Consider the following 26,430-nt stretch of genomic DNA (forward strand, 5'->3'; position numbering starts at 1 on the left):
CTGGTATAAACAATAGGTATTGTAGAGAATTCAGCTTACCTATTTGTTGTAAATTCCAGGTTATGTTCCATCATTGATAAGCCTGATAAAGCTGAAGTTTTAGATAATCTAAAATGTGTTACAAAATCTGAGTCATCGTAGTCCTCAGAGTATGTGGCGCATTCTTTTAGCCACCTAGGACGTCATCTTTTGTACTTTTGGCCATATTCCTCATCAGTCATTTTCCCTTTCATCAATTAAATATTCAAGTCGTCTATGAGCCATCTTGTTATTCCGATTATCTCAGTTTTTCCTACTTTATCGGCCAACATTTCTCTGGTAAAATTTTAAACCGAGATAATCCCAATTAACCGAGATAATTTTGTTGGTAAATACAAATGTAGCTATTATCTAAGTTTTTGTAGCTAAAAACCGAGATAAAATTTTTACCGACGTTGGTGAATACGGCCCTGAAAGCAAATACAGTAAAACTCCGATAAGACGCTGTTCAAGGGACCGGGTGTAAACCGCGTATTGGGCCAGTATACTAATTTTGACTTACATACAGTATCTATTAGCATTTTTCTTTATTGAAATACATGATTTATGAAAGGTAATATAGTATTACTCAATTATGTAATTACTGTACTGTACTGTACGTCAAAGACATTTACAATATGTACTGTTCTTAATTAATTCAGAAAAAAAAGTCATTTATAGTTGTTTGCCATGTGCATGTTCTCCAAGTCTTCATGTTTACCACACTTCAGTTTCCTGCGATTATATCCTCCCAACGACGTCGCAATTGTAGTGATTGAGTCGCGATTTTTTATTATCATTCCTAATGTCGATGATGGGATTCCTAATGCATCAGAGAGTACTGTTCTGACCGTACTTTCGTAAGATTTCCAATTTTTCCGACACAGAAAGGGTTTTTCGTTTAACACTCATTGTAATGACATTCACAGACACTTCAATACACTAAAGGACAACAAACTGCCCAGCAAAAATTTCCAGAATTTTGTTACGACCGAGTGAGAAATGCTGTTTGAGAGAGAGGGTTAGCAAGAGGGTGGGGTATTGTAACTGTATGTAGGCTTTAACCACGCAGGTAAGGAGTTGAATAAGAGAGCGTAACAAGAGGATGGGGTATACTAAGGTATGAAGTATGAAGGTTTAAATGTGCAGGTGAAGGGTCGAATACCAATACTTTTCAGGTTAATGGCACAAGTGAGTTCAGTGACCAAGATGTTTCATTGCTGTTACAGTACATTGCTGAAAATTACATCGAAAATATTCCACAAAAACAGCGTATTATGCGGGACTTGAGTGCAACAAACGGGGTTTTTATAAAGGCGTTATATATGAAATGTGCAGGGACTGGACAAAAAAGCGTATTACATGGGATAGCGTAATAAGTGGGCGCATCTTATCGAGGTTTTACTGTACGTTCGTCCCACTGAACAGAATTATTGAGATACTAGCTTTCATACTTGTCTGTTAATTATTAAATACTAATAAAATATTACAATGATTCCGCAATTACACTTTAGATTAAAAGGGGTTTCGCGGTGGAAAAAGTTTGAGAAACACTGCCATTGAAGAAAGAGTTTATGGATGTGTACACATTTCAACTGTAATCGCGATTAGGTTGATAATCTCGAGTAGAGATTGTAGTCTACCACTGGTATTAGTGTTTAGTTACAGGAATTGATGAGGATATAATCTGTTTTGTGAGGGGATAGCCTATACATTCGCTTGTCCATGGCTGATCTTGCTCCATAGCTGACGAAAGGAATCCTGAAAAGGCCGATGTGTTGAACGTAGGGTAGTAGGCACATGCGGTACTCAGGAACTCCTACTTCCCCCCTCTGCATCTCACCCCGCAAAGAAACAGCTCAGGAAGTGAGGCACGGGCAGTAGGAATAATATTACAGTATTTACAATTTTATTTTAAATTCTGGTCGTCTTAAAGGGGGAAAACCATTTATTTCGGGGTCAAAATCCATGGTCATTGATCGGGGAAAGGGGGTCGTCTTAAAGAGGGACAAAATACATTCGTCTTATGAGAATAATATTCCATGCCAGATAATGGTGGTCGGGAATTGGGGTGGTCGTCTGGAGAAGTTTCACTGTATTTAATTTCTTTACGTAACTCTAATCTTCATTTATACGTTTCTCACATCTCACATATATGTATTTCATACTTATACATTTTTTCTAAAGTCCTGGCAAAATTCTTATATTTTTCATGTTGATTTATTTCAGTTATACATTTTCATTGATATGTTTTCACACCTATACGATCGTATTTTAAACCCCGAGAGGTACTACAAAACTTCATTTATATGTTCTAATTAAATTTTGTTCGAAATTAGGTTTGCCAGAAAAATGTAAGAACGCGAAAAAAAAAACAGTATTTATGCTGTTGAATATAATACGAACCTATGCTAAAAATCACTCAAGATTAAAATTATGTTATCAACACAAGTAGGTACTCCCTTACTTCTAGCTAAACCAATACCTCACATTCATTCTCATTTGCAGTATTAGAACTGGAACTTCCGGTCAACAGGTCTGGGTTGGTGTCAGAACATTGACAATGACTAACATCATGCTACTCTTTCGTCAGTAATTATTAGTACGTTCTTTTGGTTCAATTGAAGGCATGCAGTTGTTGAGAGTTGTATTCATAAAATCTCACAATAAAAGAAAAAATGTTATTAAGTCATTATAGTAGTTAAAAATATTATTGTTATTAGTGATTGTTGTTAAAAATGGACAAAAAATTACGAATGAAAAGTGCGCAAAAGACGAGAAAATACTCGCAGTGGCCATTTCTGTCAGTTGTTTCCCACTTTATCTTGTAACATAAATAGAGCATTAATTTCAGTTTGTTCGAGACGGAGTATTTAAGTGCGAATATAGTACACACCCCAGTTTTCAAGACGACATTTTGTCAAAAAAAAAAAAGAAAAACTTGCTTCTTACAATGACGTAAATACGTACAATATGTGTTCATTGTTAAGATGTGACCGTGTAAAATAATCACGTATTACTTATTATTAACACCATTTCAGATGTAATGAAATGCCATTTCAGTTACACATTTTTCTCAGTTATACGTTTTTTCTTCACACCCTCATAAAAACGTATAAATGAAGTTTTACTGTAGTTACCTATTGCATATTCAAGCATGTATGGACTGAAGCACATGGTGGGCAGATTGCTCTGTGCACAGATTAAATTTCTCCCCCTACTAGAACACACTGAAAGAGGGATAGTAGTACAAAGGTTGTCCATGCATACATTAAGTAGAACAGTAATGCATAGAACAAGGAGATATACTGTCCTTAATGTGTGTGAAAACATTACATTATTAAGAAATGAAGTATTCAGAGTGATGCTAAATGGAAATGATTCGACACAAATTAGAACTCTACATTTTCTCTCATTCCGCAAATCCAGAAAATTTGCCTCCAGAATTGCAGCTAAAATTAATTGATCTTTCACATACTGCACCACTGAAATGTATATATAATGACAAGGACTTCTTTAGCTTTTACAATTTCTTATACTATGAACTGTGTCCGAGGTTTCGTAAATTTGCAGCAAAAATTAGTATTATTATCATTTTCACCAGCACATATGTACCGGTAGGTTTTCATAAACCTAATAAAGCCAAGCCTAAAGACAAAACTGTTCGATCATGACAAGCGTACTGTGCTTAGATTTGCTTCTTTAAATAACATTTTGCAAGATGTAATTAGTCTGCTGTGAGGTGGAAATCAAAGAAGAGATTCTGGTGAAATATATATTAAAAGGTTTATTTTCGCATTACGATATTTCTGTTATGAAGACAATGATGTACCAGTAATACTTTAGCAGTTTTGAAAGTTGTGTACAACTTTAGCTCTGTCAGCAATAATGTTTATGAAACTTAGCAAGATAATTCAGCATATTCCAATATACATAGTTGTGCATGAAATCAACTCTTTATTGAAAACTTTTCATGATATGAAATTTTAACCCTTAAAAATTTAAGAAAACTATCAAGCAAAAATTATGATTTACTCTATATGAAAATTTATATCTCATTAATCAATGCTCAAATTTAAAAATTCATGCGAAGTTTTCTTAATCATGAGTAGTAAGCCCTTCACACAATATTTAAAAATACAGTAACAATAGTTCTGAAGCTGTCAGGGGACGTTTTGAATGTTCACTTAATTTAATATATTATTAAAATAAGTGACAATTAATATCTCATTTCATATTGGAGTTAAATGGCAAGTTGTAGCCGATTTAAGTGAACACCATATTTTAACGTTTTGGTGGCTACTTCATTCACACACAACTCCCAGAATGTCTGGAGGACCACACCTGCTGTTGGTCGACGGGTCCATTGGACCTAGCAGGGAGATCTTCTTGATCACCAGCTTTCCCTCCTTAAGCCACTGGAGGACGATTTTAGTGCCATAGCAGGTCAGCACTAGGAACAAAAAAGTAGAAAGAGGAGGAAGGAAAGGGAAATGAACCCCTAGGCCTCGAATGCTCTAATGCCGTTGGGGTCGAAGAAAGTAAGAGTTCAGTCAGACAACTGGATAGGAAAGGATAAAGAGGGAATTAGGTATTGGATAGAGGAAAATTATACCAAATTCAGTCATTAACTCATCAAGCTGACCAGTGCTAATGGATGAGTAGCCCCACCCTTTAGTTCAGCTCGTAAAATTATGCTTACTAACAGCTGCACCACGGAAAGGTAGGGATGGGACATTGGGTATTTGTCCAGGTTGGTTCCTTAAAGCCTTCAATGGGAAGGATTAATGGCTCTCCCCCCTGTATCCGACAGATACCCTTTTGCAGCAATTGGCATTCATACAGTCCTCTTTGTAGGTTGAAAACTCAAAAAAGTTTCATATCCATTGTTCAAGAATTAAAACAGAAAATCAATATCCCGAATTTAAAAGAAAACTTACAAATTAAACCAAACCCTTTAACTCTATTAAATATAGAATATAATCTAAATTTAGCAGAAGAAATACTGAAATCAGAAGTAAACACTGAAATACTGAAACAATTGTCTTTAGAGACAATTAATATTAGGTACCCTCCACAAAACTGGCTTCATTTATACACCGATGGATCCTTGATCTCCAGAGAACAAGGTGCCGGTGCAGGTGTTACGTGCTGTCTCTTCTCACTTTATAGATCTCTTGGATATGGAACAACAAGTTTTGATGGTGAAATCATTGCAATAAATGAATGTCTCAGGAATCTTCTATGCCACATCAATAAATTTAGGAATGCAATTATATTGTCAGACTCCAAAGCAGCTATTCTATCAATCATCTCTAAACACACACCTTCATCTCAAACAGCAGAAATAACTAAAATGCTCTCTCAATTATTATCACTCAATAAAAGAATTGTATTCCAATGGATACCATCCCATTGTGGAATCCTGGGAAACGAGAATGCGGATGCTTTAGCAAAGAAGGGCAGCACTGCTACTTACAGACCTGTTACTAAATCTATGTATTACTCTGTGAAGAGATTTATTAAATCTACATACTTAGACTTCAACAAACAAAATTTGATAACTCAATCCCAAGGGAAAAAATGGAACTCTCTGCATCAAAATCTACAGTTAATTCCCGATTTACCACGAAAATCGTCTGTAGCTGCATTTAGATTGGCAACAGGCCATGATTGTTTGGCCAAACACCTGCATAGAATTGGAATATATCAGTCCCCTAACTGCCCATTGTGCAATTCAAACCAAGAAATGGATTCGGAACATCTCAAAATCTGTGCTTCAGTGGCTAGTCATGATAATATCTTTGAAAAATATTGGAGTGCAAGAGGTCAAATGACTTTATTGTCAAACGCCTAGCATTAGAAAACAACAACAACAATTAATATCTAAGGAACTAATGCATGAAACTTGATGGAATTTGGTACTGTTATTTAAATGTATAGACACAATAATAATAATTCGTGGCACTACAGCCTATGAAGGGCCAAGACCGATCAGCCGGCTGCTGGCGTCACGGCCACATGCCAAAGCAGAGGTGGACGATCATCCAACCAGAATGGAGGTATCGTGTGGTTAGCATGATGATCTCCCTAGCTGTTATAGCTGGTTTGCGTAACCGAATTTCACTACCTATCGTAGCTGTCCAAATGCATCACGATGCTGGATGGGCACTGGTCCCATACACTGGCCGAAATTTCATAAGAAAATTTCTTCTCCCATGAGGACTCGAACCAGCACGCATTCCGTAATGTGAGTCCCAGGCAGGATGCCTTAGACCATGGTGCGGGACAGTATAGACACAACAAATTCACCAAATTTGAAAGCAATTGATGAAGAATTTTCGAAGTTTCAAGTTTAGTCCCAGTGTCACTTAAGAATTTATTATTGTTGCCCCTTAAAAGTTCATTATTCTCTGCTGGATTTGAATCCTTAACATAAGAGTCTAGAAGCAAGCATGGTAACCACTAGAATATTGAGGATGAATGTTTAGAAAATTAAGTTGAAGTGTTAAGTACCGGTAAATGGGACCAAACTGAACTTCTAGAGCTACTTTTGAATTATTATTTTTTTTTACAATGGAAAAACTTTTCTGTAAACGAATACAGTTGCATTAGTTTTCCGTGGTATCAAATATAGTCATAGTTACTGAACTTGTTATAAAATTCTATGCATAGAGTTTAATTAAGTAAACAAATAAACATAAATATCCTTGTCCTATGGTATTTAATTCTGTTTTCTTTATGAAAGAAGATGCTGTTTTGGTAGATTATTGAGAATACATCTTGTCGTTTTGATCTATCTCTATACTGGTTTATTATCATTTATATATCTTTAATTGAAATTTGTAACTAGGAAAACGTAGGGTTTGTCAATTTTGAAATATTATTGCTTATGTAGTTGGTGAATTTGTAAGTAGGAAGGTGGAGGGCTTCATAATTTGGAATGGTATTTTACTAAGATTTTGTTCTCTTTGTACATATTATAACATAGACATTTATTGATTATACAATTAGTAAATTTGTAAGTATGAACATGTAATTATCCAGAAATGTCAAAACATGTAATATTACCATCTATTAATGGAGCATGTTGTTAAAAAAAACACACACACACACACACACACACACACACACTAAAATGTCTTATTAAGGTAGTATAGATTCATCAACATAATTTGAGTCACTTTGGTGTCTGGTTGCAGTGCTGAATGCAGGAAAATCTTCGATGCTTGTGTTTGATTCAGCAGATCTGGATTCAGCTGTGGACAGAGTTGTTGATGCAGCCTGGTTCAATCAGGGTCAGGTACATAATAATTATGAATGGCCATAGTCGTGAGACTACCTGACCTTATAGTTAAACAAGAAAAACTGGATAGATAACCTGTCTAATGTTGAAATTTGTCATGTTTTCCATTTTGCTTTATTAAATATTCGAATTCTAAAAGAGCCATATTCCTCAATAAAAAATGTCCTTGACGTATTATCATCTTTTTTTTTTTTTTTTTCATTTCATTTATTATATTCCATAGATCTTACATTAGCAATGAAGCTTTAAGATGTGGAACAAGTCAAAATTTTACAAGATTACAACCATAATAATTATAATAACCATTTTTTACAACAATTTACAATTTTGCAATTTTCTACAATTGTGTGCAATTTTCTACAATTTTTTTACAATTTTCTTCAATTTTTTACAATATTTTGGCGAGATGTAGTGAGATGAGGTAAGGCCCGAGGATTCACCAAAAGATTACCTGGCATTTGCCTTATGGTTGGGGAAAACCTCGGAAAAAACCCAACCAGGTAATCAGATCAAAGGGCGTGAAATGAAGTGAGGCCGAGAACTTGCCATAGACCATCCGGCATCAGTCCCACGGCTGGGGAAAACCTTGGAAGAAACCAATAGGACCAAACGGGGGATCCAACCCAAGCCTGAGCACAGCTCCGGATCAGCAGGCCAGTGAGTCTGCCGACCGAGCTATATTGATGGCTTTACTAAAAATATACAGTACATAGCCAATCAGATTATTAAATTTACAACACAAATGATTATTCATCAGTTGAGTTATAAAATATGTTGTTGTTGTTTTCTAATGCCAGGCGTTCGACAATAAAGTCATTTGACCTCTTGCACTCCAATATTTTTCAAAGATATTATCATGACCAGCCACTGAAGCACAGATTTTGAGGTGTTCCGAATCCATTTCTTGATTAAATTGCATAAGTTAGGTCAGATGCAACAGTGTTCATGAGTAGGATAGTTATATACAATAGAAGTAATTTAATACAGTTATATGAACACTTCTTAATGATTGAATAAAATTAATAAAATCGGTTAAAAACCATACATGTTTCGGCAATATTTATTGACTTTCAGCTAGCATATGACTCTGTTTGGAGAAATAAATTATTACTAAAACTCCAGAAATTAGGTATCTCCAGCAATATGTTCAGATGGATATCAGAATTCCTTAGTCAACGATTCATTGCCACTAAATTCAATAACTCACTTTCTAGTTACAGACAAACATATCGAGGTCTACCTCAGGGCGCTGTCCTCAGCACAACTTTATTCAATATTTATATAAATGACTTACCCTCCCTATTAGAGGAATCAAACATGAAAACAGCACTATTTGCAGATGATATAGTTTTGTGGACTTCCGGATCTTACAGACATAGAGACAAAATTCAAAATTCTGCTCTTAAAGCTCTAAATCAACTACATGAATGGAATACATCAAATTTGATGACACTCAATTTAAGCAAAAGTAACTACCAAATATTTTCACTTGGCAAAAAAGAAAGAGAATTCAATATCCAATACAATGGCCAACACCTTCCTAGGACTTATGAATCCAAATATCTTGGAGTTATTTTCGATAGTAAGTTAACATAGAGCAACCATTTGAAATACATTTCTGAAAAAGCTCGTAAAAGATTCTCCCTTCTAAAAAGACTAGCAGGAAAGAAATGGGGATGCTCTAGGAATACTTTGAACACTACATACAAAATGTTTATACAGTCAGTGCTGACATACTGCGGAGAAATTTTAATTACTTCACCTTTCATAAACGAAATAGAATATGTTCAAAACCAAGCTCTCAGACTCATTACTGGTGGAATCAAAACAACTCCAATAGATTCTGTGAGACTCCTCACTAATATTAACAGCATCAAAATGACAATAGAAGAAAAAGCACTGATTCAATATGAAAAACTTATTAGATTACCAGGAAACAATTGGCATTCATACAGTCCTCTCTGTAGATTGAAAACTCAAAAAAGTTTCGTATCCATTGTTCAAGAATTAAAACAGAAAATCAATATCCCGAATTTAAAAGAAAACCTACAAATTAAACCAAACCCTTTAACTCTATTAAATATGGAATATAATCTAAATTTAACAGAAGAAATACTGAAATCAGAAAGTAAACACTGAAATACTAAAACAATTGTCTTTAGAGACAATTAATATTAGATACCCTCCACAAAACTGGCTTCATTTATACACTGACGGATCCTTGATCTCCAGAGAACAAGGTGCCGGTGCAGGTGTTACATGCTGTCTCTTCTCACTTTATAGATCTCTTGGGTATGGAACAACAAGTTTTGATGGAGAAATCATTGCAATAAGTGAAAGTCTCAGGAATCTTCTATGCCACATCAATAAATTTAAAAATGCAGTTATATTGTCAGACTCCAAAGCAGCTATTCTATCAATAGTCTCTAAACACACACCTTCATCTCAAACAGCAGAAATAACTAAAATGCTCTCTCAATTAATATCACTCAATAAAAGAATTGTATTCCAATGGATACCATCCCATTGTGGAATCCTGGGAAACGAGAATGCGGATGCTTTGGCAAAGAAGGGCAGCACTGCTGCTTACAGACCTGTTACTAAATCTATGTATTACTCTGTGAAAAGATTTATTAAATCTACATACTTAGACTTCAACAAACAAAATTTGATAACACAATCCCATGGGAAAAAATGGAACTCTCTGCATCAAAATCCACAGTTAATTCCCGATTTACCACGAAAATCGTCTGTAGCTGCATTTAGATTGGCAACAGGCCATGATTGTTTGGCCAAACACCTGCATAGAATTGGAATATATCAGTCCCCTAACTGTCCATTGTGCAACTCAAACCAAGAAATGGATTCGGAACACCTCAAAATCTGTGCTTCAGTGGCTGGTCATGATAATATCTTTGAAAAATATTGGAGTGCAAGAGGTCAAATGACTTTATTATCAAACGCCTGGCATTAGAAAACAACAACAACATTTCAAATTAAGTAGAATAATTCAATTCACAAGCATAAACAATTCATCAGTTGTGTAGAAGGTATGAGTATGTAGAAATTTGGTTAATTCTTTTCTAAACCTTTTCTCATGGTTCTTCAAATCTTTAAGATAATTAGGCAGTGAATTGAAGATTGTAATACATGAATAGTGAACTCCTTTCTTATAACAGCTTAGACTAACAGAGGGTAGATGAAGATCTGATTTATGTCTTGTATTAAAATGATGAATGTCTTGATTAGTACTAAATATATCTTGGTTTTTAATATACAGCATCATTAGGGAAAGACGGAAGTAGTGATGGAATATTTCTATAAATATTCGTATATCATGAATTATTTTCATTGTTCTTAAACGTTAGAGATCGTAAGTCCTTAAGTATTTAGCAACAAAGCTTGTTTGTATGCTGCTTTATGTTTCTTGATCACTATTAAATGAAGGTAATTCATCAATAATAATTATCCTGAAATGTTTCTTTCAACTATTGAGAAAAGTGTAATGTTGAAAACGTCATGTGATTTCTATAGCCAGATTTATCATTTATTTAACTGAATCAGCTATTTGATTGTTTTCAAAAGAAGCGAGTGATTCCATTAGGGAGTGAACTAACAAGTAGCTGAGTGAGTGAGCAAGCTGACCAGTAGCTGAAATGAATATGTTCTGTTACAATGTTTGTAACTTCCATACTTTCTTAATTCAAGTGTAGATATCTATCATATCTTCCTTTGGCTCATCCTAAGATGTGATGAACTTCTTTAAGTCACACACTTGTAGCCTACACTTGTGTTCTTATGCAGATCATTCCCACTCCAATCTCTACTTAACGAAATCTGTTGGCTGGTGGCAAATGGTCATATGCTGGCATGTGGATAAGTCCGTACATGCTGCCCTACACAGATGGGTCCCACTCCACCCTTTACCACTTAGCTTTCTCAAGACAGGCACTCTGCACTATAGTCATTAAGCCAATGGAACATGGTACTGGTCTGCATAGAAACTCTATGATATACACGCAAGCACGCACACACACACACACACACACACACACACGGTGGAAGTGAAATAATCCTGCACATTGAGAAGAACGAAATGAATAGAAAATTTATATTATGTTTTGTTGATTAAGTGCACGGTCTAATTAGAATATTTTGTTGGAAGTTTCAGCAGTCTGGCAACATCGTCACTAACACACTCCTCTTTTTTCTCGTAATACAGATGTAAGAGATCAACGAACCCAAGTCTATCTCTAGGTGAACTACCTCCCATCTCTCTCTCCGACTACAGTGTTGCAATCTATTTGCATCATTGAGTGGCTTAGTGGTTTTTAAATTAAATTTACACGAAAATCGTTCATGCTGTTGAAATACGTCACAGGAATAAATGATTCTTTATTAGATTTTCTATCGATATGGACAAAAATCACGATTCTACTCACAATAGTTACCGAATAAGAGGATGTTTAGCATTTGGAAAAAACATTTTTTAGTGAGAAAACTATGAACTTTCCATCAATATGGTATTACAATTTCTTGTTACATACTCGTACAACATAGGCTATTCGCTCCGAAAATCTGCAGGATTATTTCACTTGGACCCTGTATATATATCACTGTCCTGTCCCCCCATCACTATTTGAACCATTCAGTTTGTAATTCTGTTCTTATGTATTTAGGCGTGTTTATTTGTTCTTCATGTCTCCATTGTTAGAGTGTGTTATGATTTTTTTCAGGCTCCTTGGTGTTTGGGTCGATTGTTTGTTCAAGAATCTGTATGGCATGATTTTATTTCAAAACTACGAATACGAATGGGACACATTCGTGTAGGAAACTCGTTTGAAAAATTGGCAGATGTAGGTTCTCCATTGAATAGAGATATTATTTCGGACATGATGGCTGCAACGTTGCTGGCAGAAAAAAATGGTTTAGAGGTATGTAATAAAAACTCCATCAATAAATGTTGGAATTATCTAATATATAAAAGTGAATGTGGGTATGTATGTATGTATGTATGTATGTATGTATGTATGTATGTATGTATGTATGTGTGTGTGTGTGTGTGTGTGTGTATGTTCTCTATACAAATCTACACGCTTTGACCGATTTGTGTCAAAGTTTGCACATTTAACCTTCATAACCAGGAGAAGAACATAGGCTACATTAAAATCGGACAAATAGACGTGAAATTAATTAAAAAGATAAAAATATATACGGTCAAGTATTAATGTATAATATTAAATGCAACCTTCGACAGTCAATTGTTCTTTATTATTGTCTGTTGTATTCAACATCAACTTTCATGAGGCCATGGAAAAAAGCAAAACGATATAAAATAACATTGTAGATACATCATGAAGGCCAAAATCTAGACAGTTCATGCATTAAGTATCTTTATGCAGTCCAGAACCGTATTATGTGTTTCTCGAGATAGTTGTAGATAGTGAGAAGACTGTGTTTTATCAACTGAATTCTTGAATTCTTTGAAATCGCGAGGATTGTCAGCACATAATTGAATACTTAATATTGAATCACCAATAGTACTATTGCGAAATATTTATCCACAAAAAGTATGCAATGGAACAGGAATTGGTGTGAAAAAACTCATGCCAAACGTAACAAAAGTGATAGTATTAACTGGCAAAACGAAAAAAAAAAGATGATTTTATCCCACATATTCCTATGGTAGCCAGTAACATGCCATTCGATTTTAAGCAACTTTCATTTCAGTGCGACTAGCATTCGTAATGACCGTAGTAAAATAAAGCTCAAAGATAGTCACTCAAAGTTGCAGGGATTCACTTAAAAACTCCGTGTTTTTCACATTGTAAATAAATTGCGTAACTTGCTTTCGAGTGAGTACACCTAAACATATATACACATTTATACAAAAGAGGGAAAAACGAATCGTATGCATATCAATGATACTTTTGTCATGTTCCTAATGTAGTATGTGAATATACGTAAGTCCACTGAAAATAATACTATATTGATTCTAAAATACGTATCTTTCAAACTATTATTGTCCGTGTCCAATAATGTGTTATTGCGAAATTCTATCTGTGTAATCATGTTGCCAGTGTAGAATGTTAAGCGTTGTGGAAAGAACAGTCACTTCATTTCTATAACATATGTCTTTCAGAATATTGTTATTTATGTTGACTTCATGCAAAATTATACTCTATCTGCAGTCTGTATATAAAATAAAAAGTAATATATTTAATATGTTCTGAATTTGTTAGATGTAATAGTATGTACAGTCGCAAAGCTCAATATGTAGCAAATATGCAAACATTAGATAGTTGCTCACCACTAGGATTGCTAATATCGCCTCATTACAGGCAATGCAAAATAGTACCGTCACAGTCTATTGTTTCTAGCACCCTCAAAACTCAAGCTTCGTGACTGTATATAGTAGACTGTGGTAATATCTCGAGTCGTATTTAAAAAGCCCGGGTATGATATAAGCTGACATACAGCTGTCAAGGGGTAAAAAATCTTTTTTTTAATGTGTTTGTATGTGACATAGGCTTATCATTTTTAGCCACTTTTGGCCATTTTCGGGATCAGTTGTAGCCATTTTTTTCCACTAGGTGTTGGCAACACTGATTTCTCGATGCAGTTGTAGATAGTGAGCAGGCTGTGTTTTATAACTGAATTCTTAAATTCTTTGGAACCACAAGAATTGCTACTACATGATTGAATACTTAATATTGAATCACCAATAGTACTATTACGAAATATTGACCCACCAAAATTATGTAATGGGACGAGTATTGATGTGAAAAAACTCATGGAAATCGTAATAGATATGACAATATTAACTGGCAAAACGAAAGATGATGATGTTTTTGTCCCACGTATTCCTACGATACACACTAACATGCCTTTTGATTTTAAGTAACTTCAATTTCAGTGCCACTACCATTTGTAATGGTCATATTAAAATGAAGCTCAAGGAAGTTGCTCAAAGTTGCAGACATTAACTTAAAAACTGCGTGTTTTTCACATTCTCAACTATATTTTATACAAAGCAATGGAAAAATAAAAGAAGATTTTACACATAGGCCTATCAAAAAGCAATTCATTGATACTTTTGTCATGTTGCTAACGTAATATGTAAATGTACGAAAGCCGACTGAAAATAACACTGTATTAATTCTAAAATATACGTTTCTCAAAATATACGTTACAGGCTGTATTTATATATGTGCCCTGTATTGATGTTTATGTCCGAAAATGTGTTACTGCGAAATTCTATCTGTATAATCATGTTGTCAATGTAGTATGTTATGTGTTGTGGAAATAACAATTATTCAGTTTCTGAAATACCGATATACGTCTCTCAGAATATTAGTCTTTATATTAAAAATGACTTACTGCGAGTTTATATTACATCTGTATTCTGTATATAAAATAAGAATTAATATACTGTAATTAATATGATCTATTTGTGAGATAATTATAATTTCTGAAGTCATATAAAAAACTATGTATGATATAAACAGGCGTACAGCGGTCAAGGGGTAAAAAAATCTTCCAATATAAATTAAATTATATGTGTATATATTGATTCTTTGGTACAACTGATAGAGAGATAAATTTTGGCTCACGGTGACATCCCAACGAGTTCAGAGTGGGAATAAGGGAATTTTATGTTTATCATCAGCTCTCTCTGAAATTCAAGTCAAAGCACATATAGACATGAAATTACGTGAAATGCACAGCTTCAGATCAATGTACAGATGTTATAATTATTTTATCTCTGCCTCTGTGCAACGTCACATTTGCGATGACACCCCGACGGGTTCAGACTGAGAACAAGGGAATTTTCTGTTTATCGTCAGATCTCTCTGAAATTCAAATCAAAAGCGCACATAGACATGAAATTACGTGAAATGCACAGCTTCAGATGAATGCACAGATCTTATAATTATTTTATCTCTGCCTCTGTGCAGATGGGGAAGAAAGAGGTGGCAGAAAGATTGTAATGCTTTTTAATATGCTGACTCCCACGACTAAGATAAGTCACTTTAAATTTAACAGTCTCTGACGCCAGAGATAAAATGTAAGATCTGTAGAACTTTGAGACAATGCTAAGTGGGCGATTAGGAACCAAAGGGTGTGTTTTGTTTTCCTGAACTCCAAGACAATACTAACTCATTTGAAGTTTGTGTGACTATAACCTATATATATTTTCGTTTGTTTTTATTTTATTTATAATTTCATTTTTATATTATTTTATTTTTAATTCTGGTGATGTGGAAGAGAAGGCCTGATGGTCTTAACTACGCCAGAATAAATAAATAAATAAATAAATACAAATAAAAAAAATTTGAAAGTAAGGCACGTGATAAAATGTTTTCCTTCGTTGCCTGATGTACAGTTGTTTTAAATCGAGTTAATCTTTTCAGGCATTTGGTTAAGAAGTTCATTAATTCATGTAAGTGACACTATGTAAAGATTCATCTTTATGGACGAGGGAAGCTTATTAAAGACAATTCGTTTTGGTTATCTATAGTTGAGTTTCTGAGATTTCCGAAAAGTCTAAGAATCAGTTTAAATAAAAAAAAAAGCAAAAAGCACAACCTGGGTAACGCCGGGTACTTTCAGCTAGTATGTGATAAAATGGTCATCATTTACACGCATGTGTTGTACCAAATTTGAATATGTTCTCGAAACTTCAAAATATGATATTAAATTAAAATAATACTAAGTTTAAAAGTCTCTTTTAAACATCGTAAATACAGTAAAACTTCATTTGAATAAGCATTTGTTAAAAGGGCACATGTGCATCAGACTAAACTTTTTAGTATTAACAAAAAACTGATTTCTATTCATATTTTTCAAGTTTCTTAGTTATTGTACATCTCAAAACATAGTATTTATCTTCTTGATAATGACCATGAATTTTAAATCTCTTAAATTCAACAAATTGGCACTTCAATTACACTTTGAAATCTCCGGACTTCTGCCCTTTTAACAAATGTTGAAAAAAATTACAATGGATGTAAATGTCAAAGATTCAAGCAAAATATGATTTTGTGTAATAATCTGTTGTATGCTAATTTATTGCAACAATCTGAACAGGAATTTAAGGCTTTTTAAGTTTACTTTTGTGTTTTTATTTATTTTAATTATTAAGGTATTCCAAGCTAATGTGCCATCTGGTCTTCCATCTGAAACCTTCATTCGTCCGACTCTTGCAATTGGTGGTTTTGCTGAGAGTAATCGTGTCATTGATGATGATAGACTACTGCAGCCATTATCAGTAGTGCCATTCAGGACAGCAAAAGAAGCAATTGCCCTGTCCAACAACTCCCGTTCTGGTTTAGCTGCATCTGTGTGGACAGAAAATGTGTCTCTTGCACTTGAAGTCGCTCATCAACTTCAGGTACAGTAAAGTTATTTAGTATTGCAACTTTTTTTCATTTGCATAAATTCGAAATTTTATAAGTAACTATATAGATGTATGCCCGGTTGCTTCAGTCGTGTTTAAAATGCTTTAATAGCTAACTGTGGTAATATCGTTATCACATTTAAGGAGAAAATCTGTTGCACCATTACTTATCTAGATTTCTTTACCGTAGTTACTTGGCGGGCGGTTATCTTGCTGTTATTCGTATTCGTAGCATTTGAAAGTAGTATTCTGGTGGCAGTGATTAAAGGCTTTATTCTTTTGTCTGCCGAATTTGTGTAAACAGTAAAGGCCCATTCACAATGAAAATTAAACATAACCTAAGCGTTAACATAAGAATGTAAATGTTACGGTAAAATCCACAGATATCTGTGATAAAATCACATCATTCATGATGGGGACATAAACATAACCTCAAAGATACTTTGTAACCATGGAAACATAACAACGACGCCATTTCCTCATATTCTGTCATATACTTCAGCCCTCCACAATTGCGTACTGTTTGCATAAGCATGAAAGTTTGGAGTTCGCAATGTTAATGCCAGTGTTTATGTGAATCATTGTAAATGATCCCATTTGATACCTGGCCTTAAACTTCTGTGTTTATGTTACTGTTATGTTTAATTTTTATTGTGAATGGATCTTAAGCCTCAGCTCTTCCGTTTTGTTACAATTTCGTTAAATTTAGTCCCTATTATGAAAGGAAATCGAGTAAGAGCACCGAACTTCAGTAAATATGAAGTGGAAATGCTCATCGAGCCTGTAGAGAAATATAAAGTTTTAATAGAAAATAAGACGGACGGCATTTCACTAAAAGAAAAGAACGCAACTTGGCGAAAAATTGCAGAAGAATTCGGTTGTTCCTATTAACTTAGATTTATTTGTATGTAACTATGTATTTATTTTCCTTTAGGATTGTAGAATTGATGTTATAACTTTACAGTTACACTACACAGGTACGATTAGTATAATGCATATTGTAGGCCTACAAGTAGTCGAAATCACAACTGTAGGCCTACCTACTTTTTAGTTATGTATTTAGGTGCTGGGTTTGGATAAATTTCAGAACACGGATACCTTCCTTTCCCTTTACTCCAAAATTCCAACGTTGTGCACACAAAATAAATTATTGGCACTGAAAAGTGCCTTTTCGTAAGTATGATGATGTGCATTCGACAAACACAGATAATCGCTGCTTCAATTGTTGTCAGTGAGGTATCCGTATACTGAAATTACTATATAGACTTACTAAGACAACGAAATAGTGGAAACGGCGTTTTTTCCTTTCTTTTTGTGCTACCATCTGTTGTTTCGGTGTTTCAGTCAACAATGATCAATTACACATTTCCTGAAATTCTTTGAGCTGTTTTTTCTAATGGCACCTGTATCTTTTCGTAATCGAATTTCTTTTTAAAATGCAGAATCATCTAAATCTTGAAATGGATCGCCCCTATCTCTCACTCTTCTATCTTCGTTTTCCAGATATTGCAAATACACAAGATGAGGTGCTAAATTCATATCGACGATTATTCTAATCACGGCTTCTGGATGCAAATGCATGCAATCAGCAATGTAGGTATCTAGGAGGACGTAATATATATCTATCTCGCAGTCTGCATACACAAAAATTAAGAGGTCGACTGATAACCGTATTTAAAAGGCTTTTCCATTGCTGCTGTTAGCTTCTTAAACACTCGCCAATGACCGGTATACTTTTAAACCCGGTTAAATGTCCAAAAACCCTTAAACGAGCTTGGTGTAACAGAAATTCTACTTAACCATGGTAAGTTACTAATTTTACGGCGGTAAAGTCGTAACCGAGATTGAAGCAACCCGCCAGTAGACTATTAGGCGAACAGTGTAAATGTTTTTTTATTGTATTGAGTATAGATTTACCTGATGTGACACTGCATTAAATGCTAGAGAGAGAATGGTGTCACTGAAGGAAAAAACTAGCATTTCTCAGATTGTTGTTGCCAACAACCAGTATGAACCAAATATACTGACAACAGCCATATTGGACTCAGTTTTGCTGAATTCATGTCACTAATTCTGTCTGAAGCTTGGAAGGAAGATTTTCTCTCTACATTGTTCCTGCATATTACAAAAAAATTGTTCTCTGTCCAATTTTAGCTTATCTAAACTGATTTCTTGTGTAGGTTTGAGTTCACTTCGATTTTGGTATTTGCTTTCACATGAGATTGCATGAACAGCAGCATTTGTCAGAATTAAACTATTAACTTTGTTAAACATGCGTCTATATTGAAGTTTTGAAATTTCATGTAACTGTTACTGCTGTGCATTAACATATTACCTAATAAAATAATTATGAGACATGTTTTACAGCTTGGGTTTCAAGTCAGTATAACTCGAAATTAAGCTGTAATGAAGGTTGATATAAAATATTTACGTTTCTTACATTGTTTAAGCTTTTACGATAAGCAAGAGTATGAAGTGCCTTCAAAAAGAATGAAAGGCAGAATATATGGTATTAACTAATGCTGAGTTATTAACATTAAAGACATTAATTTTATACTCTTGCTCTCCAATATTTCTCACACACAGTGGGTTTAGAGGAAAGAGCTGGACATTGCTGAAAATGATTGTGATCCATTTCTTCCTGAAGACCGCACAATGGACAAAGTGGTGAATTTTTTAACTGCTGGAAATGATAAAGTTTACTTTCCTTCTTAGCAAGATGGTTGTCAGTTTCATTACCAGATAATCCACAGTGTGCCAATACCCATTGAAAAATTATCCTTTTGTTAAGCTTCATCAGTTGGTGTATAATTTTCTAACAGTCAGTTATTTTATTTACTTTTAGGTGACAGATTGGTTGTTATAGTAATAATAGCTGCTTTAGAATACTGGATATAATAGCTTGTCAAAAATAAACTATTACCTGTTCGTTTCGAACTGGTGGCTCAAAGTCAAGCAATGGACTGTATTTGCCACGTGTACTTACCCCAGTCATCGAAAGTGTTTTCTAAAGTTTTGATAGTAGGATGATGAGCAAACTTACAAATTGAGGATCACGATGAAAGTTCCGATGACAGCATCACCAATTTCTTCAACCAATTGCACCCGGCTATAAAATTCACATCTGAATCAGCTATAAATTGTTCTATAATTTTTTTGGACTTACGAATTTTCATAAATAAATTTAGAATACACTTTGACATTTTTAGGAAACCCACTTCCACCTACGATTCTATTAGTAATACTTCCAACCGTCCTGAGATACATAAATTCAGAAAATTTAGGTTTCTTAACTATAGAATGTTAACTGTCTCCTTAAGTAAAGCTGTTTTAACAAAGAATATAAATACATAGTCAATTAGCGAAAATCAATGGCTTTAGCAAACATACAGGGTGATTCACGAGGAAAGGTAAAAAATTTAGGATGTGAATTCTGAAGTCATTCTGAGTGAAAAAGTTCATATGAATATAGGTCCATTTTCGAACGGTTACGGAGATATGGCTCTTTGATTTCACAAAAACTTGTACTAACTTGCATTTAGAGACAGATAACGGACAAATTTAAAGTTTATATTCACGTATGCATACATACCTAATATTCTAGAAGTCAGGGTCGATGTTTTCGCGCTTTTTTAAACATACCTCCTCCTGCTTCAATGCACTGTTACGCTCTGGCGTGAATTGCGCTGGTCGCTCGGGAGAGTTGCACGTGGCTGTCTTTGTGCCGCATCCAAAATACGGTCGATTAACGCTTCTTTGTTTCCCCGTTCCTTTGCTATACCCAACCCCGTAGACAGTAAATACTCTTCGATATGGTACCCTTCTGTTTGGAAAGCGTCGTTCATATTCAGCGACGGCATGCAAGGTACTTCCATCGCACAAACCATAATCATATATAATATTGGCGTATTCTGTAGTTGAAAATTTATAAGGCATCTTGAAAAACACAACTTAACACTTCTGATAACTGTATCTATATAACTACTGTACTGTAGGTAACTGACTGAACTGCTGTGAACTGATAAGTGATAGCGTATTTGTTGTGACATTTGTAATGCCCCACCACTCGGTTTGTTTCTCTTCTCTTATCTACATCGCTCACAATGCAGATTCCGATGTTACGTCATTCATCGGTGATATTGTCTCACGTCAGCAGCATATGGTAACATCTGATTCACATTGGGGCAAGACGTTTTACCAAAAAAATGCATCTAGCTCCGCCACCGTTCGAAAACAGACCTATGTTCATATGAACTTTTTCACTCAAAATGGCCTAAGATATCGTATCCTAAATTTTTTTACCTTTCCTCGTGGATCACTCTGAATAAAAGATAATTTACTCAAGAAACGCAAGAATAAAGTTCCCCATAACAAACATACCACACTTTCAGTAAATTTCACCTAAACCCAAGAAATCATGGATTAGCATGACATACTTTGGCAAAGTATCGAACCAACTTAGTAATTTAAAAAAAAAAACATGGTATCGATGTAGCTTTTCGTACAAATAATAAATTAAATAATGTCATCCCCAACAAATTACACACTAGAGATAAATATCAAAGTGGAGGTATATATATGGTTTTTTTTTTTTTATTCAATGCAGTGGCACTTGACTAGAGTCATTGGCCGTACAATGGCGATAAAAACTAAAAGGAAAGAAAACGAAATAAAGTGAACAATGTCCAAGGAAACTATGAAGGAGTGGATGTCAGTACTGCTGCATTCTGTCTCTGGCCTCCCAGTACCTATCCACAAAGCCGACAGATGAAAGAGCTGGACAAGTCTTAATGTGGTTTGAGTCCATGGTGTCGGAACATCCACAGAGCATGCAGTGGGGGCTGGATAATACACCCAGGCGGTGGAGGTGATTAGCCAGGCAGTCATGACCAACTGCTGCACAGAACGTCGCAACAGCTTCTCTTCTGGGCCATTCGGGGAGAGTGGAGTTTAGTGCGTCCTTCCAGTGTTTATCTTTAATTTGGTCCTCCAAACTTTTATGGAAACGTTGTCTGCTTATATTTGTAGATGCTCTATGGAATGGCAGCATGTTAGAATATGAAAGGGGAATAGTTGTTCCTTTCTTTGCTAGAAAGTCTGCTGCTTCATTCCCGGCAATACCGCAGTGAGAAGGTATCCAATGCAGATGTACAATTTTATTTAGTTTCTTGATGTCATCTCTGCATTGTTGAATGTCATCATTAGCTGGTTGTAGTAAGTAGTTTCCAATTGCAGATATCGCTGCTTTTGAGTCACTGAGGAGGACATTGTTTGGAAATGGGAAGGACCTGCACAACAGTTGTTTCACAGCAGTACATATGGCTCTTACTTCTCCATCAAAAGGTGTATGGTTGTTGCCTAGAGTGAGATAGGTAGAGAACAGTTGGCAATGAATTCCGGCTCCAGTGGGCCCATGTTTTTCTATTTGGGAGCCGTCAGTGTACACATGCAGCCATTTGTCTTGTGGGTAGCGGATATGTAATGTTTCTAAGGCAGAAAGACGGAGTACTTCACTACAGTCGTCCTGTTTATTTTCTATTGCAATAAGATCTAGTGCATAGTTAATATGATATAACGCAAGTGTGTTGGTTGGTAGTATCATTTGCTGGGGTTTCCAGGATAGATCCAGATTATGCCTTTCAGTGATTACTTTTTGCAGGAAACCCTCATGGGTTTTTAATCTGCGGTTGGTGTGTGAGGAGCAAGGGGAGTATTCAATATCAGACAAACCAGTGAGTTTTTCATGAAGTTTTAACGCTGATTGTCTTATTTCTGATTTGATGTCCATGTTATTGGTATGAAGCAATAGTGACTTTATTGGTGTTGATTTTACAGTATATATATGTTGCAAGTAAGAATGGCCCTAACAAGTGTATTGGCCAGACTTGCAGGAATTTTGGAATACGATATAGTGAGCATGTTTCTGATTTTAGACGTAATAGGGAAAAGTCCAAATTTGCTACCCATTTGATTGAGCAAGGCCTCGAATTAACCAGTATATATGTGAGGCTTTACGCATTATCCTTCATCTAAATGATTATACTTGCATCAGCGACGCTGAAGATTTTCATATTGCTTGGGTTTGTAATTCAGGCATTATTGCTTTTAAACGAACAAGTACCCAACTTACGAAATTCACTCTTTAACATGAATGCACACAACCCATGTGCTCCTCTATCAGTCTATAACCAACTTTCCCCCCCTCCTACCTTCTGCTGTTACCTAATCAATTTGTAAATTCTGTAAATGAGGCGCCCCCAACAGTTGCCGTCAAGTTGCCAAAGACATTGGAACTTTCACTGTGATCCTCAATTTGTAAGTTTGCTCATCATCTTACTATCAGAACTTTAGACAACACTTTCGATATATTAATTATTTTATTTATTTTACTTTATTCATTTTGCATTGATATTGGTTTCCTATACATGTATATTTAAACTTAATACAGTAACTGTTTCGTGCACTTATGCCCATACTTCACTTAACGAAGTCTGAAATGAGATTGTACTTTAGTTTTTGTTCATATCAGGCTTATACACCACTTAATGATTTGTAAGCATTTATTGATAACTCTTTTTCTTCATACTGTACCATTGTATTTCGTAACTTGTGTGTTTAACCTGTTATTGTTCGTATACCTTATGATTTGCATATCTATATGATACAATTCTCATACAGTGTTCATTGTTTGCAGTTATGTTTATTCTACGCACAAGACACTGCACTGGAATTATGTGAACCTCTTATCACAGACTGTTCAACAAGCTGTAGTCTATCCTCGTTTTAACATTATAAGGTAGACTGTATAGTTATTGACACATTAAGCACTTTTCTTTACATTTCTCTCCTGCAATTCTTTATTTTCAGTAACTAAAGTGTTTAAAATTTTTTTACTAGTTCTAAAGAACTCCTATGTTATCTTGGGTGATTCAGATATTTTCAAATACACTTTAATGGTCATTAATTGATTAATAAATAAAAAATTACAAGAAAGTATAATTATTGACACTTATTAGATAGATATTGACACCTTTGATACAGCTGTTGACACAAAAGTATTTTATTTATATCCAGACCTAGCCTAGCTGTTTTTAAGTCCACTTTTACACGAATGAAATGAAGGATATTTAGACTACATTACACTTACAGTACATAATAAATTATGTAGTCTGTCCACATAAAGTTCAACAACTGGTTATGAGAAATGAACATAGAATCCTACTTACGATCATGTAGAATGTCATCCATAAATGTTTTACAATGGTCACAATAGTGAATACTACTGTCGGAATTTGATGTTGAAGGGAGATTTGAGAAACATTTGTCATGAAACAATTTTTCACAGAAGTCACACTCTCTTCCATCATTCTTTAAATTTGCTGCACATCTAAAACACAGTCCATCTAAAGTGGGTCTTTGTTTTTTCTCTGAAATATTGAATACAATATCATTTTGGCTTGTCAAATTCTGAAATTTCGTTGTAGCTTAATCAGAGAAAAGTTGTCTCCTGACTACCTTAGTTTTTTCTTGTACCTGATTCGCAGTTTCATTTTTTTTCCGTAGAATCATTCTATTTTAGCTTATTTTTTTAACTTTCTTCTACCCTATTTTCAGTTACAGTCTTCTTTAAGTTTTGTTTCTGTAAACCTTTGTCCTCTTTTCGGACTGCTTTACTTATTTCTTTTTGTTTTTTATTCTTTCTTTCCTTCTCTTTTTCTCTTCCTTTCCAATTTTTCTTTTTCTAATGTAAGCTTCTTCTTTTCTTCCTCATTGTGTAACTCCTGCCATTTATCTGAAGTCAGTACAAAAGACATTCTTTCAATATTTCTTTTCCCCTTCCTCTTATGGCCATACAAGAATATCTGACAGTGGTGATTTACCCTGGTTATTTTGTGTTGGTGGACTATTATCAACCAAAGCAGGGTTATCATTTACACATCTTTGAATTTATTTTGATTCACCTATTGATTGATTTCCATCTGAGATGTACTTTTCCTCTTCGAGTACAGAAACATCTTCCTCTTGAGTCAAATCTCTTTCTTTGTTCCCATCATTCTCTGCTGGTAATTGTTTCCAACATCTCAGTCCGACTTTCATGGAAAGATATTAGCTCGATCCATATTGTAAACAACATTTTAGACTCTTCATTCTCCCTAGTACAGATGTTGTTTCTGTCTACAGATTCAAATTTTGAAAGCAAATGTTGACAAATAATTTCCTTGAATCTGTTGTATGTGAGAATAGAGTTGGATGTTCTCTGTTCATTGGTATATCTATTAGGTAAATCATTTCCATTGGCTTTTATTTTATTGCTGTCACCCAAATATGTTGAATAATCTATAGCATTGCTATCCCAAGGATAAAGACCACAAGCTCTGAAACCTTTCTGCAATGTTTCAGCCTTTATTTGTGTCTTCACCACTTTTTCCAGGATTGCAGCAAAGAATTCCTTGGTCAATGCTTGTGATGGGTGTGCCCTTCGCTGTTCTAACACAGCAGACTTCCATATACACTTAAGGGGAAAGAAAGCAGATACATCTGCTGGCTATATGATTCTCGTATAATTTGGGTACAGAGCAATCACAATTATTTTTAATTCAGAACAGAGTTCACTCAACTGATATGTGAGATGAGTTTTATGCCCATTCACAGCGTCTATAACAGTCTCCAATGCTTCAGAAGAGTACCAATGTTTTTGTTTATTCATATTAGGCCTAGGCCTAATCAGATAATAAGAATAAGATAGTTGTTGACACACAACATACAGTTATTGACACCCAGTGACAATAACTGTAAGAAGTGAAATTAGCACTTCTAAAATCCGTATTATGGTTTCATTATGGCAATATCTATAAAATTCCGTTAAATTCTAGCTGTAAATAAATTTTTCAAATATACAGTTGTTGACATAGAGTGTCAGTGACTGAGTTTAATTGATATAAGGTTCTAGTTATTGACACTGAGAATAAATCATCACAATATAGTTAATAAAAGTGGTAGAAATAGTTTTAATATATTAGGTAGTTTCATTATCATAATACTAATTGAAATTATGTCTTACCTGATACTAATATGTACGCAGGCACACAAAGAATAAATGTAAATGCTTAAGAAAATATTTAAAATTTGCACTCATTTTTACACGCCCTATGAAAGTTGAGAATTATTCGACAATGCAGCCAACTATTTAAAACGAATTACCAGTGTTGTTTTAGGATTGAAATGTACATCAGATAATGAAAGTACCTTCTTCCTTTTTGCAGTAGGAACCTTATTATGTACACAAGAATGGAAAAGTGTCGATAACTGTAACAGTGTCAATAACTATACAGTCTACCCTACTGTTGTAACAGCTTACACAAACATTTTATTGATTTTTAAATTTTAATCATACAACATTTTATAATTGTATTTTATAACTAATGTTTGCAACTTGTTTAGCCCTAATAGTGTTACATACTACAGTAGATCACATAAATGCACATTCAAATTCCTATGTATTCTACAGCATGGCTTCTGATGATGACTCTATAGAGTGGAAAACCTTAAAACTTATTAAATAATGTGTACAAATAACTTTAGTTATTTTGTTTCAAAGATAAACATAGACGGACCTTGTTTAACCCAATTTAGTTAGGTGGTGTTGTGAATATTCTGTACTCCTCTTCTTCGTGATGCAAGTCAGCATTTGCGAGGTTTTAAATTA

At 34.6% G+C, this 26,430-nt stretch overlaps 1 protein-coding gene across 6 annotated transcripts in view; it reads left to right on the forward strand.

The window, feature by feature from the left end:
• The window catches only part of LOC138701584 (aldehyde dehydrogenase family 16 member A1-like), a 113,544-nt gene that overhangs the window by 59,720 nt on the left and 27,394 nt on the right, over positions 1–26,430 (forward strand). For all 6 annotated transcript variants that reach the window (XM_069828627.1, XM_069828625.1, XM_069828623.1 and 3 more), the window contains 3 exons: positions 7,221–7,321; positions 12,061–12,258; positions 16,470–16,718. In XM_069828627.1, the coding sequence (XP_069684728.1) occupies positions 7,221–7,321; positions 12,061–12,258; positions 16,470–16,718 (548 nt within the window). The remainder of the gene's footprint in view (positions 1–7,220; positions 7,322–12,060; positions 12,259–16,469; positions 16,719–26,430) is intronic.

Source organism: Periplaneta americana, chromosome 6 (assembly GCF_040183065.1).
Source record: "Periplaneta americana isolate PAMFEO1 chromosome 6, P.americana_PAMFEO1_priV1, whole genome shotgun sequence".
Lineage (NCBI taxonomy): Eukaryota > Metazoa > Arthropoda > Insecta > Blattodea > Blattidae > Periplaneta > Periplaneta americana.